This window comes from Drosophila simulans, chromosome X, assembly GCF_016746395.2.
Source record: "Drosophila simulans strain w501 chromosome X, Prin_Dsim_3.1, whole genome shotgun sequence".
Taxonomy (NCBI): Eukaryota; Metazoa; Arthropoda; class Insecta; order Diptera; family Drosophilidae; genus Drosophila; species Drosophila simulans.
The window spans coordinates 18,687,726-18,704,026 of NC_052525.2; the positions used below are offsets into that span (position 1 = coordinate 18,687,726).

The window sequence follows — 16,301 nt, forward strand, 5'->3', positions numbered from 1 at the left end:
TTATCTCATTTTGGGCAGCGTCTCTGCCAGTCAAGATCAACATTTAAATGTTGTACAATTATGCGAGCTTCTCTGGACCGCAGGCCCATTAAGATTATGTGTGGCAGCAGCTTCCTCCAAAGCCGAGCTGCAGTTGAGTAACTGTCATGAGCGTAATCATGATTTGGAAATTAAGAAAATTGTCAACTCTCAAGCGAATGTGAGCGATGTAAGCGACTGGTCATTTCTACCAATCCATCGATCTGCTAATGTTGCAAAACGCTCCGTAATTGAGGAAATCTTCGGAAAACTTTCCAGATGTGGAATTGACACACTTAAGGTAGCCTTTTGAGCAATCTGATTGGCTGGCCAGGTGTCATAATCATCAGTAAGTAACATGCCAATTTTAGGGTATTCAGTTACTAAAAAGCCCTGCTCCTTGACTTTCATGGTTCAAGTGCAGCTTGTGTGTTTCTAAAATTGAATATGAAAAAAGGGGTCACCGACTGAATATGCCCATTATTAAACTCATGTGACGTAACTGAAACTTGTAGAGACTGGAGTTATGATGCGAAAGCACATTTGGCCCTATTTTCAATGCCTTGAACCTTGGTTGTTTTGTTTTATTATTATTATTATTATTTCAAATTTCTGGTACCGAGTTTTTCTATTTTCGTAAATTTTTAACGTAATTGAATTTTTGAAATAATTTTTTACATATTATATATACATTATATTGTAGTAACACACTTAGTAACACTGTTAAATAACTATTTTCCAACTCTGAAATACTTTGACAGAAGTTTAAATGTTACTTTCTTTATTTATGAAGTGATTAAACAAATTGAAGAAATATTCTATGAAAAATTCGATTTTCCAATCAAAGGAATTTACATATATTTGCAGTTCGACACAAGAAAACCAAATTAAAAAAAATCTACAAATTAAAATACTCAAATGATCCCAGATATTTTGGGGCTATGATAATTCCAATCTATTACAGACTTTTGTCAAGCTAAGGTTCAGTTCGCATTTTGTTGCAAGAAAGCCGTGCCTCCAAACCCGCGTTGAATGCCCGAGCCGCGATCCATTGGGCACAGACCCAGAGCCCCGATGGTGACCCCACTCAATCCTCCCAAGCCGCGGAGCTGGGCGAAGTGCCTCCTCTGCCGTCCGTCGTTGTCACAGATATTTGCAACATTTTGCATGTGGCCTTTGAGCGGGTGCCGCTCACGTACGCTCCGCGCAGTCGCAGTCGCAGTATGTCTACGTCACGATCCCGCTCTCTCCCGCCAAATCTCGTTCGATTCTCTCTTTTCGGAGCGCGCTCTCTCTTCTCTCTCTCTCCCGATCGCAGTTGGCAGTTGTTGGCCTTACCTGTCGCATTTTCCACGGCCAGCGCTCAGTTCGTGGGCGCCTGCGCGCATGTGCAGTTCGAGTTTTCAGTTACAAGATACTCAGATAGTCAGATACTCTGCGTTCGTTCGTCGGCGGTGTTTTTGAATCGAGATCCAGTCGGCGATATAAAATATATACATATACATGCGTACAGCATCCCTGGCGATTCGGTGATAAAAGTGAAATTTGAGTGCCCAAAAAGTTGCCAAAATCACAATCAAATTTTTTGTTTCGTTTTTGTTCGAGTGCCGAGTGTTTAGTTAACCAATCTCAAGCGAAATTCAAAGGAATTTCAGGTAGCCAGCGGGTTTACCTGATCTCGCCGGGGATCACATCGAGATCAATCGCCGGAGCGGAGTTCGACCTTCAGCGAGTAGGAGATTGATCTATGTTCCACATGTTCCCGAGAAATCAACTGTCAGTAATGGTAAGTGCAACCGGCGAGAATCGAGAATACAGAATGCTAAGTAAGCCGGTGTGAAAATTACCAAGAACTCTTCACATGGAACCGTGCAGAATCGGGTTTACGATCGTCGAATTAGAAGAAGAAGAAGAAGAAGAAGAAAGAGAAAAAGAAGAAGAAGAAGGGGTCTCGTAGGTCAGGATTTTAGCGAGGGAACCAGAGCGATTCTCGCTCCCCGGTGACTTTTAGGGTTTTTATGAGCACTTAAGAGATGGAGATTGTGCGATATTTGGGCTATAGAATATCTAGAATATAACCCGTGGCGACTCGTTATCACTTTCGATGGGAGAAAGAAGACAATGGAAAGGGAAATCAGCCTAGAAATTTCTGGGAACATCTATAAAACCCACACCTAGTTTATTCATTTAATTCGGCGTTGTTGCTTTACAGTTTAATGTGAATATAAAGAACTTCTATTGTTTAAATCGTTTGAAATCTTCGGAGAGAGCATTTCACTAAGATATTGCTTATAGATGTAGGGTTCAAACACCCATAGGATTTTAATGAGTTCAGAATTTAGAGATTTTAGTGACTAGTTTGTTAGGAAATTTAGTTCTGACTGAAATGGAGCATAAATAAATGGTATCTACTTTGCTTATTTGAGCATATGCTTTTACTTTATGAAAACTACAAATAATTCTCGTTAAACTTAGTTTAACAATCCAAAAGTAATGGGTGCTTTATTACCTCAGAAACTGGGCCAGCTTCTTGTTTAACGATGTACTTTAACGATTTCTATAACTACATCCAAGTTTTGGTAATAAACTCATATATTAACCATTTACTTATTTCAATAATCATAGAATGAGATAATATACACATTAGTATCCATTAGTCAATGAGCATTATGAATTCAATTGTCGGGTTAAAGGCTGCAAATTGATCAATGATTGCAACAAAGTAGCCAATTAATCAATCTGCTCGCTTTTGAACTTCGGCCAGATCATGGAGTTGAGTTGCCAAATTGATCGTGATTCGGGTGCTCCAATAAAATCCCGACTCATTGCGCGCTGCCCTTTCCCATGGCCCCCAGATCAGATCAGATCGAATCAGTTCGAGTTGGGTATCTTTTAGCGCCCGGGGTGATCCATGATCATTACGCACCTTATCGTCCGACGAACTGATGGATCGCGGGAACTCTGAAATGCCGATCACGGATGGCAAATCGGTTGCGCAAGAGCCAGAAAATATTATGGCTAAGTGTATGTATTACACACATCCAATTGGGTGGCTCAGTTCGGTTAACTCAGTTCGGTACAGGTAACACGCGTAACAGGTGCGTCGAGTGCATTTCAATTGTAATTGTGGTGTTCGCATTGTAATTGAAATCGAAAATCGAAAGAGAGTGTTTCGCTTTTGTCTTTCGTTATATGTTTTCTGTATTTCTGTATTTTTTGGACGGCAGGGGAAACCACGCGAGATGCATGACGAATATGGGTATTATTGCTATATATCTATGTAGTTAGGGTACTGAGCACTTGCGTATGCCACGTAATTGTAACACAGCCCCGAATTTCTGTGCAGAAATGGTATTGTCTTTAGGCACCCAAATATATCATAGCACTGGCCATCAGCATAACGCATTGTACATACCAAAAAGGCCGTGGCAATTCCCATTGTGTAATTGTTGAATTGCACTTTATGAGGCGGCACACACGCTTTATTCCTGGATTTATGTCTCTTTGGATATTTTGCATTTTTTTTTTTTTTTGTTTTTTGGGCCCTTTATCGCTGTGCTCTGTGCCGTGCATCGTAAAAACCAATAGGCAATCACCAGCCATGGAGTTGGTGTGATCACCGCACCACTTGAACCACTTGGGCCACTTGGAGCACTTGGAGCACTTGGACCAGTGGAGGGTTAAGGTGTCAATGACTGGTTAATGCACCTGCCGCCCATTACATAATCGCCTTCGATGATGGCACCTTAATTCACCGAAGCCAACTGTCAACGCTTTAAGTAGATCGAAAAGGCAACAGTTAGCGGGGCGTGAAAAACTAATTCACATAATTGCTGAATTCACGGCAAGTGCATATCTCGCCCTCAAGGAGGGCCAATAAAAAACACATTCGTAAAACACCTCAATTTGCACTCAACAAACCTCTAATTTACCGGCTGTCGTGTTAAGTACAGGGTATTGTTGCACGGTTGCATCTCGATTAATTGTGCGTCGATTTTATGTTTGAAGTGGCATTCAAATGAAGTACGGATCTTCAAATATGAAATGTACATAAGTCCCAGTATTCAAGCTAACAAAATGGTAACCTTATTATTATATGTAAAAATATATTTTGGTGTAAAGGACACTTATAAGATAGATCTTTTGCCATTTGGAAATATACTTATATGTATGTTGTTGCTTACGATTTTTTTGATATAACTCATTTCAGATCATTCCGTTTATCGTTAGAAGTTAAATATTTCAATCGCATTGAAAAGTTTGCTTTCCTTTTTCCGCCCAGTAAGTTTAGCATTTTGGCAACTCACTCGCTTCCGTTTCGATTTGGGAAAGTACATATCTTGGTCTTTCTGGGCGGAAGACAAAAGAAATTGAAACCTTTCTATGCAAATCGTAATAAATCAGAAATCTACATTTCCCAAAGACAGATTTCCGATCCCACACCGCCCGCTTAATTGTATAATAGATGGACAAACGAGAGCAGTTATGAGAAATGCACATAAATATACGTATATATATGTATATGAGAGATACATGATTAGCAGATTACGCATACGCCGTGTGTTACATGCGCAGCACAGTGGGCCAATTAAGGCAATGGCTGGCAATTAACGAGCCGAACCGAACAATAAAATAACTGGCGCGACCATCGCTTTGGCAGCCACACTTAATTATAATTAAAATATCATATCTGTGTGTTTTGTGGGGCAGGGGAAAATCTGAAAACTAAAATTTGAAATCCCAAAGATAATAAAAGAGGAATACACATAGCTACAGTTTTAAATAATCAGTTGCAATTTCACTTCAATCTTAGCAGCCCACGAAGAGTGGGCCAGATTATTTATGTGACACGGTCTCAGCCTCCGACTTTCATAATTGGAAGCTGTCGGTTTGTTATATTACCATTTGGAATTTGGGCTTTTCTTTCCCACAGCAGTTGGCATGTCCAGATTTTCCCCTTGGCGGCCCATTTGCAGAACTTGCATAACGAGAAGCGAGAAAAGCTGGTGGGACCGACCAGTGAGAAAACGCACGCCTAAAGTAATAATAGTACTAAGTATGAAACTCAAACACGACCTCTTTTTGCCCCCCCCATCTCCAACTACCAACAACTTCAAACTCCAACTGACCAACGTAACTTAATTGGCGTCACTTAGGCCGGCGAACGATCTTAATTACCGCATGGATCAGGAAAATCCAGGTGTGTGTGTGTGTGTGGAGGGGAGGGGGTTTGGTTGGACAGGTGCTCGACTTTTTATGACCTTACCCCACCCCTCCCCGCACTCCACACTAACCCTTTCTAAAGAAAAGAAAATAAAGAGCAAAGAAAAGCCAGCGCTCAACACGCAGCTGAAAAACAAAGGAAAATGCCTAGAAACAAAAGTGAACTTCAAGTCTACGACAACAATGAGAGCAACAACAACCACTTTTACTTTTGTTTTCATTCGAGCTAGTTGTTTTTTACAAGTTTATGCCGCCGACTTCTTTCTTATTTGGGATTTTCAACAGCCAAGTTCAACGTTGCACAGTGGCACGATTTCCATGAAAATCTCTTTCAACAAAAATAAATATATATATATATGTATATTTAGTGAACTCTTACTGAATTTGCTTGCAATTAATCTTAAGAAATGTGAGTTCTTTTAATAAGAGTAAGAGTTCTTTAGTAAGAGTAACAATTATTTTTAAAGCTCAGCATTTTAGATCAAATCAAGCCGCCCGTTTACCAGTAATGAAGTTCTTTCTTAGATGTATATTTAATATATTTGATTATTTTTTTAAAAGGTTTCCAAAATCATAGGAAAAACAAATACTTAATTTTTTCATATTGCATAAAACTACTTTTGGTTCATTTCCAACTTATTCATTTTTTATTAAGTTTAAATGATATCTGACTTAAATATAGAACAAGCTATGTGTACTTAAGCATAAGTACAAGCCATGTTTACTTAAAATATCTGACTTAAATGTTAACTATACTTGCCCCACTGTGCCTCAGTAACCCACAAGGCAGGTCGCCGGAATAACGGCCATCTCCACTCGGGGGATCCCCCGCTCTCCGCCGGAACCGTGCAAAAAGTAAAGCAAACGACTAGCCGGTCGAGCGGGCGGTCCACAAAATTGGGGGGCAGATCGGGGGCAGACCGGACCGGTTCTATGGGATGGGGAAAAAAGGTTTCCAGGCGGAGTCAAGCTCACGTTGTCACACGACAATTACACGCAAGTGTTGAGAGTGAAGCGGCAAGCCCCCTTTCCCCCCACTCCGCCCCTCCAGCGGACCGACCGAAACTTGGAGCGCGTGTGAAAAGCGCATAATTTTTGGACGCGGACAAATTTTCACTTTTTTCCCTAGCATCTCGCCAGCGATTCAAGCTTTTCTCTGCTCTGCTCCGCTCTTCTGGCTTCGTCCGCTTTTCTTATTGTTTGAAATGATCACACCGCCTCGGAGGAGCTCCAGCCCCACATTGGTGGAGTGGCTCGGGTTGGGGCCAAGCCTGTGGGTGAGTGGAGCGACAATGGAAAGAGGGAGCAATAAAGTCCACAATGCGCCGATTATGTTAGCAATCTTGGGAATCGGTATTGTTGCCATTATTTTATTATTACTATTATGCCCGGCTCCCTATGGCTTTTTGCTCCATTTTATCATGGATCCAATGGATCCATGGGGCTGTATGTATGTATCTATGTGTGTGTGTGTGGGTATTTAAGGTAACTATATCACCGGCACCTTTGGACAATTATGGTTTCGCCTTGCCTTCATTTTCTACCGCTTGATTTGAGATTTGATTTGATAATTTATGAGTAATTTGTCATCTATCTTTCATCATTCGCACTTTTTACAGCACGTACTGTTCTCAAATAAAAAACATTGTTAAGGAGTACGTATAAGTTACTTAACTTAACAGATATCCTATATGATGTGGTACATATTATTAAGCATTTAAGTTATTAAGTTAGGTGCTGCCTTTGTATATTTTAAATTATTTTGTAGAAACACATCCACATCCCAGCCCACAAATTTCTCTTTCATCCTTCCTTGTCTTGCGCAGATACCTATATGTACATACATATGTATCTTTATCTATCCTATAGCCGTGGGACATTGTGCGTAACCCAGGGAGCAGAAAGTCAGAAAGCGGTAATCGATCCCATCAGACGAGCAAGACACCACAATCGACATCGCCTGCGGTCTTCCGGGACTCGAGATCGGGATTTGGATTGGGACTGGGATTGGCTAGACCCATAGATATATGTATAGATGGGTATTATGCAAAGTGGGTTGCATTGCACTGCGATCGATTGTTCGATTGATCGTACAACAGCCAGCCTGGCATCCAGATGGCAAACAATGCACTAATTTGTTTATAATGACTGGCGAATGTGGAGCCATCGGGTTATGCGACAAATGCTGGGTGGAAACTTGTTAATTGCTCGCGTGCTGTCACAATTGCGATTCCGCATTGCGTCGAATATATATATACATATATAGATTGGTATATGAACGTACATCATCATTATGATCATCAGCGCAGTTGCGCATTGCTCGTCGCACAATTATGTAGCATATGTACCATATGCAAGTAGTCACCAGCCATGACAGACATTTCGAAAATGTCTATGGCATTTTTGGTCTTCAGATCAGCCACTTCCACATCCCAAAATCCAACCCGATCCGCAACTCCAGCTGAAACTGAGCGTGGCGGGCAGAGCTAATCAAATTAGCCAGCTCCATGACTTGTCCACATTCGAGTGAATCTCTGAGGTCGTGACAAGGCCAATGGCCACTTGGACACTTGGCCACTTTGTTTGCCGTCTAGGTGAGATTTATTTTTCGGCAGCGAATCTGCGTGTGCAATTTTCACGTCACACGGGATAGAGTCATCATACTTTTCGCCGGAGTAATGAATGCCTGCAAAATGTGATTAGCGTGATTTACTGCAGGAAATTTACTTGGAAACATACTTGGTATTAAGCCATGACGATCGAGAATCCAAGCTTTTATATCCATTGGATAACACTCAACATCTAAGTAATAAATATGAATTCATGTTAATAAGTATAAATTAATACTTCAAAGTGCTCAACCGATTTTCATGGTATAACTAAGTTCGTAATACCGCATCCATATCAATTTCCTGCCCAGCGTCAACAAAAACTAATCAGGCTATTTAATATATATAACTTCGCATTATTCGCCGGCCATCGGAGATAATATATTTCATATAATATTCGACAGACACCTGTCGACCAATGAAATTGCGCACAGACTGAAGGCGAGATAAATCGATCATCGATAAAAGTCACTTCGAAAGTATGCGTAAATATAATTTGAGTTGTAAGTGGCCCACGGTGGAAGACTATAAAGGCCTGAGGTCGATAACGAATATTGGTGAAATTAATTATTGATTGTCACTCGTCATTTCACTCGCTTGGCTTCATTCGCCTCAGTTGTCCCACATTCGGCGAACGGCGATCATTTTGCATGCATTTTGTGCCGTCTCATTTGGAAAAAGTGTTGTCGCCAAAAAGCGGCGAGATCTCAGGCCCCACCTGTCGCCGGTCCAAGCGACACCAACCACAACAGACGTTTCCGCCACGAAGACCCATGCCCATATGATGAGTGGGCCAACGTAAATACGGAAAACGTTTCTCAATTGCCTGGAAAAGCAAAGAAAGACGGCTGCCACTGATCAGCAAAACGAAGCGAAAGTGATGGCCCCACGTTGGGCGCCATTTGCTGGATCAGATAGTCGCACGTTGGGCGCCACCTAATGGACCAGATAAATGGATCGATAGGAGGCCAAGGCGTTGCCTGCGGAGCAGGGTGTCACGATCCGGCCGATTGGGAAAACAATAGAATTGCAGTGTGCAATCACTGCATTTGGATCTGTCTCAAGACATGTCGCACATGACAGTCAACGTGTGTCAGCTGCTACCACCACTTTATGTCAAGCCAGCAGCAAACGTCAAATGGAATGACCGCGTGTAAAACTAAGTAGCAGTTACGAAACTGTTAATGTATATATTGGAAAATTGTGCGTCTGAAATAGGCCCACCAAAATGTATATACAGTAAATAAGAACTAAGTTTTTGTATGATTAAAGAATTTTTACATTACACTTGGCTTGTTGTTTGTGAAGAACTGGAAATCGCTGCTATTTAAAGCAAGTTAAGCCTACCAAAAATATAACTCGACTATCAAGTACTTCTTACTCAGCTAGTGGGAGTGCGAGAAAGATATTCGAAATGCAACCTTCTAGCTTTTATGGTTTCCGTGATTTTGAATAGTGGTGTTTCTGGGTAGGAATATATGTATATACTATAATATATATTAAATACTTTTCAACAAATGTAGCATACCCTTTTACACTAAAAGTAAGGGGTATAACCAGCTTTCTTTTAAGCTTAATGGTCAGCCAACTTAAAGAGTGTACAATTTGGATTATTACCCAGATTAATCATCACATTTAAAAACATTCCTTGCCTGGTTTTTCCGGGATGGGCACATCCATTGCTTGGAAGCCCAATAAATTTGAATGCACATATTCATGGGGTCATTTCTGGGGGCATATGTAGTTGCCATCTTCGTGGCCGCATCCATAACCATCTGCATTTCCATTGCCACGTCCGCCGGCGGTTGACGACTTTGAGGCCCATAAAATGGCATTTGTTGTTGCCATTACTTTGTTTTATTTTATTTTATATTTTTTGTTGTTGTTGTTGTTTCTGTCCGCCTGGGTTTTCTTTTCCTTTTTGCAACAATATTTTTCAACGGCGCATGCGATATGAGTATATTTTCATAATTAATTTCTTTGCCTTTTGTTGTGCGAAGTGAAATATTGCTGCAAGCACTCATGGAGCACTCCTACCACTGTTGTTGTTGTAGTTGTTGTTGTTTGGAAAACCTAGTGCCGCGCTGTGACAGTTTTTGTTGTTGTGGCATTTTTCCTTTAGCCTCAAATCCCCCCGCTGCCAAGTTTTATCGACAATTTCACTTTTGCGCAGCCGCAGAGGAGCGAAGATGCAGCTGAAAAGCGGGAGGTCGCCTGGTCTGTCGGTCGGTTGGTCGGTTGGTCGGTGTTTCGGTCTCTCATATGCGATGACGATGGGATGCCAACAATTGCGGTTTGGTTATTTGCCCCCAAAAAGATTCCCAAGCACATTGTCGGATCGCGTGCAGTAGACCCCCCTTTTTTTCTGGGCCCCCATTTGTCAAACCCTATGGGCTCCATGGGCCCGAGTTTCCCATTTTTGCCATTTTCAAGTGCAAAGCCAAGGTTGCATGCGCCCATGCAGATCCTCTCCAGCGGGAGTTGCAGAAGTTGCAGAAGTGGCTTGTATTATCGACACGAAACGAGTTTTTGGGCCCTCATGCCGCCGATTCCCAGAGCAGCGCGAGTTCCGAGAGTCGCAGTCAGACCAGATCCAGACCCAGACTCCTCCGATTGGGGCGCCTCACTTGGCGAAAAGAGTGCCGAAAAATCTGGCCAATGGATGCTAATTATATGCAAGCTTTGTTTATTTAGTGCTTTGTTTTGGAGTTCCATCTTAAGATGGCACCAACTTGGCTTATAAGTACTCACTGACAAATCATCAGTTATTATTTCTAATAAACCCCTTTCTTCATTAAGTTCTATTATATATTTAATAATTTATATCCGAATATATACATTTATTTGCAATTATTTTCCGAGTGTAGGAGCTGACTCCTCCATCTGTCAGCTGCTCGGTTGTTTGCCAACAGTTGCAGAATTTCACTTTCTTTTCAAATTGCGGCGACCTCGATTTATTGCCAACCCAGCGACATCGCCATGTGGACGCGGTGGATTCCAGCGGAGTGGGATGGCGATGGCGATGAGATGGGGACTGGGGACTGGGATTGAGTGGCAGTGGCTTTGGTGGCATTAGTGGCCCCCGCGGATCTGCTTTTGTTTTGATGCCCGCACCGTCGGCGGGCATAATTGAATTACGTTGAGCCGAGCTAAGTCGCAGCTTCTGCTGCTCCATGGGCTCTACGTGGAAGTGTATCCCAAATAGGAGACGAGCTGAATAAACACATAAAATAAAATCATAATAATTATGGGAAAGTGAACGCCCATTGTTAGCTCTCTGCTGTCTCCGTTTTTGGCTGCTTATTGATAACTCACATTAATGAGAGCTAATTTTCACATAATTAGTTGTGTTGCCTGGCTCACTGGGTACTGGGAAACTGGGTTGGAGGTCCAAGGGTTGCTTGGGATTGGATTGTATCAAGTGGGGATTGTTCCAAATGGGGGTTGATCACTTCTGGAGACAAACTCTCTTTTGGATTTATTTTAAAGATAGGACGGTCTGGCCAAAAGCCAACTTCTATCTAATAAAATTCATGACGAATTATGGTTTCTAATGTAGAAAGTCTAGTATCATTGGAATAAAATGGTAAGCCCCTAGTTCCCACACTCATAAATTGCTGATGACTGATTATCCGATCGCTTTCCAACGTTTCCCAGCTAACTGTTGACCTTGGAGCGACCTTGTGAGGGGGTGGCCTACGATGAGCATCAATCGCAGCGGATCGGATGCAGTGCAGCCAGCTGGCAATAAATCAGCGGATGAAAATGATGGCCATAAATAATGGCAAATTGTCGTTTAGAGATGCACATGAGTGGGGAGGAAGTCATCAGCGGTCGAGTGTGTGTGAAAAGGAAGTTGAGGGGAATTGGCCAGTAGCTGGTTGGCCAATTGTCTTGGCTAATTATCAATTTCGGACAACTGACCACCGACCCAGCCCCAATTGACCAACCCGACCCACCTGGAGAAAGTTGCGTCCACACATTGGTGATTGCCTTAAAGATAATGGCTTTCTTCTAACTATTACTTAACTATTTATTTAGCATTTCGAAACGAAGGTTCTTTCGTGTGTGTAAACAACCATAAAGGAGTTTCCACTCCATCACACCACCTGATAATTGATAATTGAGTTTATAACTTAGTCAACTTGTTTGTGCGTCCAAGTACTAGGTTAATCAGTTCGTGGAAGTCTTTCCATTCAAATGCCGCTATCGTCGTCCAAAAGCCAAATAATTATTTATAACAATAACAATTTTATAACAATTTCATCGTATTACCATTCTTAAGATATGTCGCAGAAACCCTTCCAAAATGTTCACTTGGTTTTCAAAAGCCTTCTTTCGAAGTAACTAATTTTAAAAGTATACTATTGTGAAATTCCTTTTTAAAACTTTCAGTAATATGGTTGAAAAGTTTGAAGAATATTTTCCAGAGAGAAAACACTTTCAACTTGGAAAATCAAGTAATAAAGTTGTGTTTCAACATAATTACTGTGTTTTATCTTAGCTCGTTTTTTACTTGGTAACAAATATCTGAATTGAATGCTTGAATTTTTTCAATTAAATTGGGTTATTTATTCCGTGGGATTTCTTGATTTGCCATGTGTCAACTGCAAGTCCATGGAAACGGAACCGGATCAGCTGCTTGGCGCAGTGGCACATCTTTCATCTCTGTCCGCAACCGGATCGCCTGCTCTCTATAAATTTGGATCGTTGGCGTCTGGCTGGGATTTATGAGATGGAAAGTGAAATTTGGCATTCAATTGAACTCACCCCGTTTCTCCCGCTCTTCATTTTTCCAGGCTCTCCAACGGCGATCGGCGTCTCTGGGTCTGCTCACCTTGATGGTGGCCTCCTCGCTGGCGGCAGCCACAGCGCAGGCCTCGGTAAGATCGGGCAGATCCCCACTGCCCGCCCAGCCGGCGGATCACCTGGTGCCGCCACCACTACCCGTTCCCCAGAGACTATCGCACGCCGGAGCGGGTTCTCCAGCGCCTCCTCCATCCCCTGCACCCATTGCCGTGCCCGAAGCCGGCTTCATGACCCGCGTGGCCAGGTGGTTCGGCTTGGGCGGCGGCCAGTCGTCCAAGGATCAGCAGCTGAGTGCCACCAATTCGCTGAGCTATGCCTATCCGAAGCCAGTTTCCGGCTTCGACGCGGGTGGCAAGCCGTGCAGCCTGTGCAACAAGTATCCTTGGGTGCCCATGGTGGGCCAGCAGCAGCAGCAGCCGAATCCCCAGCAGCTGAACAACCAGCTGCAACAGCATCACCATCATGCGCAGCAGCTGCAAGTGCAGCAGCAACAACTGCAGCACATCCCGCAGCAGCAGCAGCAACCTCAGCACATACCACAACAGCATATTCCGCAGCAGCAGCAGCAACCCGTCCCGCAGCAACACGCAACATGGCAGCTGCAGCAGCCACTGGCTCAGGCCTCGCAGCAACGTCAGCGGGCGGTGCAATTCCGTCCCAGCGCCGGACAGAGTGTCTTCCTGCCCCTGGCGGTGCCACTGCCTCCGCTGTACAATGCCCAGCCATTCCGACCTGTGGTGCCACCGCCGGTCAAGGAGAACGTAGTGGCCCAGTCGGAAGTGAGACCCGTGCCGGTTTCCCTGCCCCTACCAACTCCTGCTCCGCCAGCCAGCACCTCCAGCTTTGAGATCGTGCAGAGCCACCAGGTGACGGACTTTGTGACGTCCGTGGAATACCCAGCCACGTTCGTGCAGTCCCATGCCATCGATCTCGGCTTAAGCGGATCTGCGGCCAGCCAAAGACCAAGTCATGAGTTGGCCCTGGAGCAGGAACTGCAGGCGGATATCAGTACGGTGCGCTACCAATTGGAGGATCTGAGCAGTGGTCAGGTGCATCAGCATTTGCCAGCCTCGCAGTTGCTAACGGAGATCGGTCATTTTGCTGAGACCACTACGCAGCCACCGCCGGCGGATAACTATCCAGCGGCCTCGTCGCAACAGCAACTGGAGCAGGAGCAGGAACAGGAGCAGGAGCAGGAGCAATCCTTCTACTATGCGGAGCAGTTTCAGGATGAAGCCAGCACACTGCTATATAGCACCACCACGGAGTTTCCCACCACCACAGCACCACCACCGCCACCACCGGCGACGGTTATTGAGCTGAATAACCATCTGGCTGCAGTGCATCACTCGCACCGCCAGGGAATCGGCAGGGGCAGGGAAACGCCAAAGCGTCTGCTGGACTCGCCCATCAACCACGCCCCCTTGGCTGGCGCCGGAGGAAGACCCTTCACCCGCGATCCAGCCGATCTCAATTTCCGAGTAAGCCAGGTGTACACGCCCACGCAGCCACCAACGCCCACGTCCACGTACGGTGCGATCGATGCCAGTGGACAGTTTGCTGGCATGTCACCACCGAGTCCGCAGCAGGTGATCATACCCTACACCACCAAGCAGCGACCACGCCCCTTCGAGAGCTGGACGCCCTTGAAACAGCAGCCTCCACATCAACTACACCATCAGCCGAATCACCATCACAATCACCACAACCACCAAAGCAACGACCTTGAGGAGGAGCCACACGAGCAGCAGGAGTCCAAGCTGGCTACAGCCACCGTGACGGCGCCGCCTAATTCGCGACGCACCACCAAATACCTGACCAAGATCCTGGCCACCAATCTGAGGGAGTTGCTCAAGCGGGAGAGGGAAACGAAGCGTCTGCCTGGTCAGGGATTGGGTGTGGACATCTCCCGGCTGCAGAAGAACATCGATGGCTGGACGGAGCAGGAGTACAACTCGCTGTCGCATCGACCCAGCACACCCACGATTCGAGGAAGATCCAAGCACATACCGTCCGAGTACCTGACCACCACTACCACAACTCCAGCGCCGTTATCGCAGCGCCAGTCGAAAACCACTCGGGGCGAGGGATTCGAGCTGGGTGGCGCTCCACCCACTGATGCCGGGGATCTGTCCACTTCCATCAACAATCTGGAGCAACTGCATCTGCTCGGCGAGCGGGGATCGAAGGGCTTCCAGCCCATCGAGGACAACCGCCTGCATTTCGACTACTACGATGCCCAGCAGCGACCAAGATCCACGTCGGCCATGACCACCAACAGTCCGCCCAGCACCACAACCACCACCAATGCACCGCCCACCACAACGACAACGGTGGTGACACCGCTCTACGTGCGCAGCACTCCGGCGCCCAAAGAGCTGTGGAAACAGGCCCAGGTGGCCATCCTGCCGCAGACCAACGAGAAGGTGTACGTGGTTACGCCACAGCCACGGCATCAGGAGCACCACCCGGCGGAGCATCGGGATCGCCATGTGGCCTCCGCCTCGGCGCCCAGGCCCGTTTACCAAACGCCAGCGCCGCGGTTTCCAAGGATGCGACCAACTCCAGGTGAGGATGGGGAGATTGAGGAGCTAAGAGAAAATATTTATGATCGCGGGACATATGCTCCTATTAATAGTTACTAAATTTTGTTTTATTAGCCAATCAAAACTAACTGCTTTCATTGTCCATTGTCCCACACAGCAGGCGAAGTGAAGTCGGCCACGCCCACCAGCTCGTCGCAGCTGCGCAACTATACGCCGGACATCTTCGGGCTGATGGGACTGTCCGCCTATGTGCCCGCAGAGCCCGTGGAGATAATCGACGGAAACTCCAAAGTAAATCGCAACTCACCTCGTCTAGACATGTAATCGAGCTTCTCTCTTGTCTTCACCACACACTGAACACCATTCACCCACATTGACCCACCCACCAAATTCACCAACACACATATCACACACAACCCTTCAACCAACACGCACCACGAACCACCACCCACCATACATCGCACACCGCAGGTCAACACGATAGTGACAGCAGCGCCGACGGCGGCGGCACTTCAGCGACCCACAGCGAGGCCCACGATGTCGCCCTCGCCCAGATAGAGGTCGAAGCAAGGTCAAGGCGCCCGGAGCCGCACAGCCCCCCATCCTGTTGTAATATATTTCACCCCAGCCGCCCCGCCAGGCCCCCCGACCGCAGAGTGGAGCGAGGATTCGACCTAGATATAGAGCAAAGTCCTTGGAAGCGCTACGATGAGAGGAGATCCCGGATCAAAGTTAGAGTATTTTCGCATTTGGTAGCTTTATGAACACACGAGGAGGATCAGAGAACCAAAGGAGTGGAGCTGCCCGTAGTATATATATATTCGAAAAAGGATTTGTATTCACAATTCGCTTTTTTTGTTTTTTTTTTTTTTCTTAGTAACACCTCTGTGTTTTTTTCGTTCTGGCTCTTCCTTCGCTAGTTGTAGTTCTATGTATAAATATACCTATTATATCTATTTCAATCTATCCGAAGAGTGGGTTGTCAGGCGGTTTGACAACGTTATAATCGATGTGCAACCAAAATATAGCAAATATGAACAAGCAAACGATCGAATAAAATTAAACCGAGCAAAGTCATTTCAATGTACCTACTCTA

General features: G+C 45.2%; 1 protein-coding gene across 1 annotated transcript; it reads left to right on the top strand.

Annotated features, from left to right (window-relative positions):
* The first annotated feature begins 1,345 nt into the window (after positions 1-1,345).
* Positions 1,346-16,282, top strand: LOC6726430 (chromatin modification-related protein eaf-1). The gene is made up of 4 exons (XM_016174175.3): positions 1,346-1,804; positions 12,650-15,227; positions 15,363-15,496; positions 15,677-16,282. The coding sequence occupies exons 1-4, from the start codon at positions 1,766-1,768 to the stop codon at positions 15,761-15,763; spliced, it is 2,838 nt and encodes a 945-aa protein (XP_016039990.1). The 5' UTR covers positions 1,346-1,765; the 3' UTR covers positions 15,764-16,282.
* Positions 16,283-16,301: the final 19 nt, after the last annotated feature.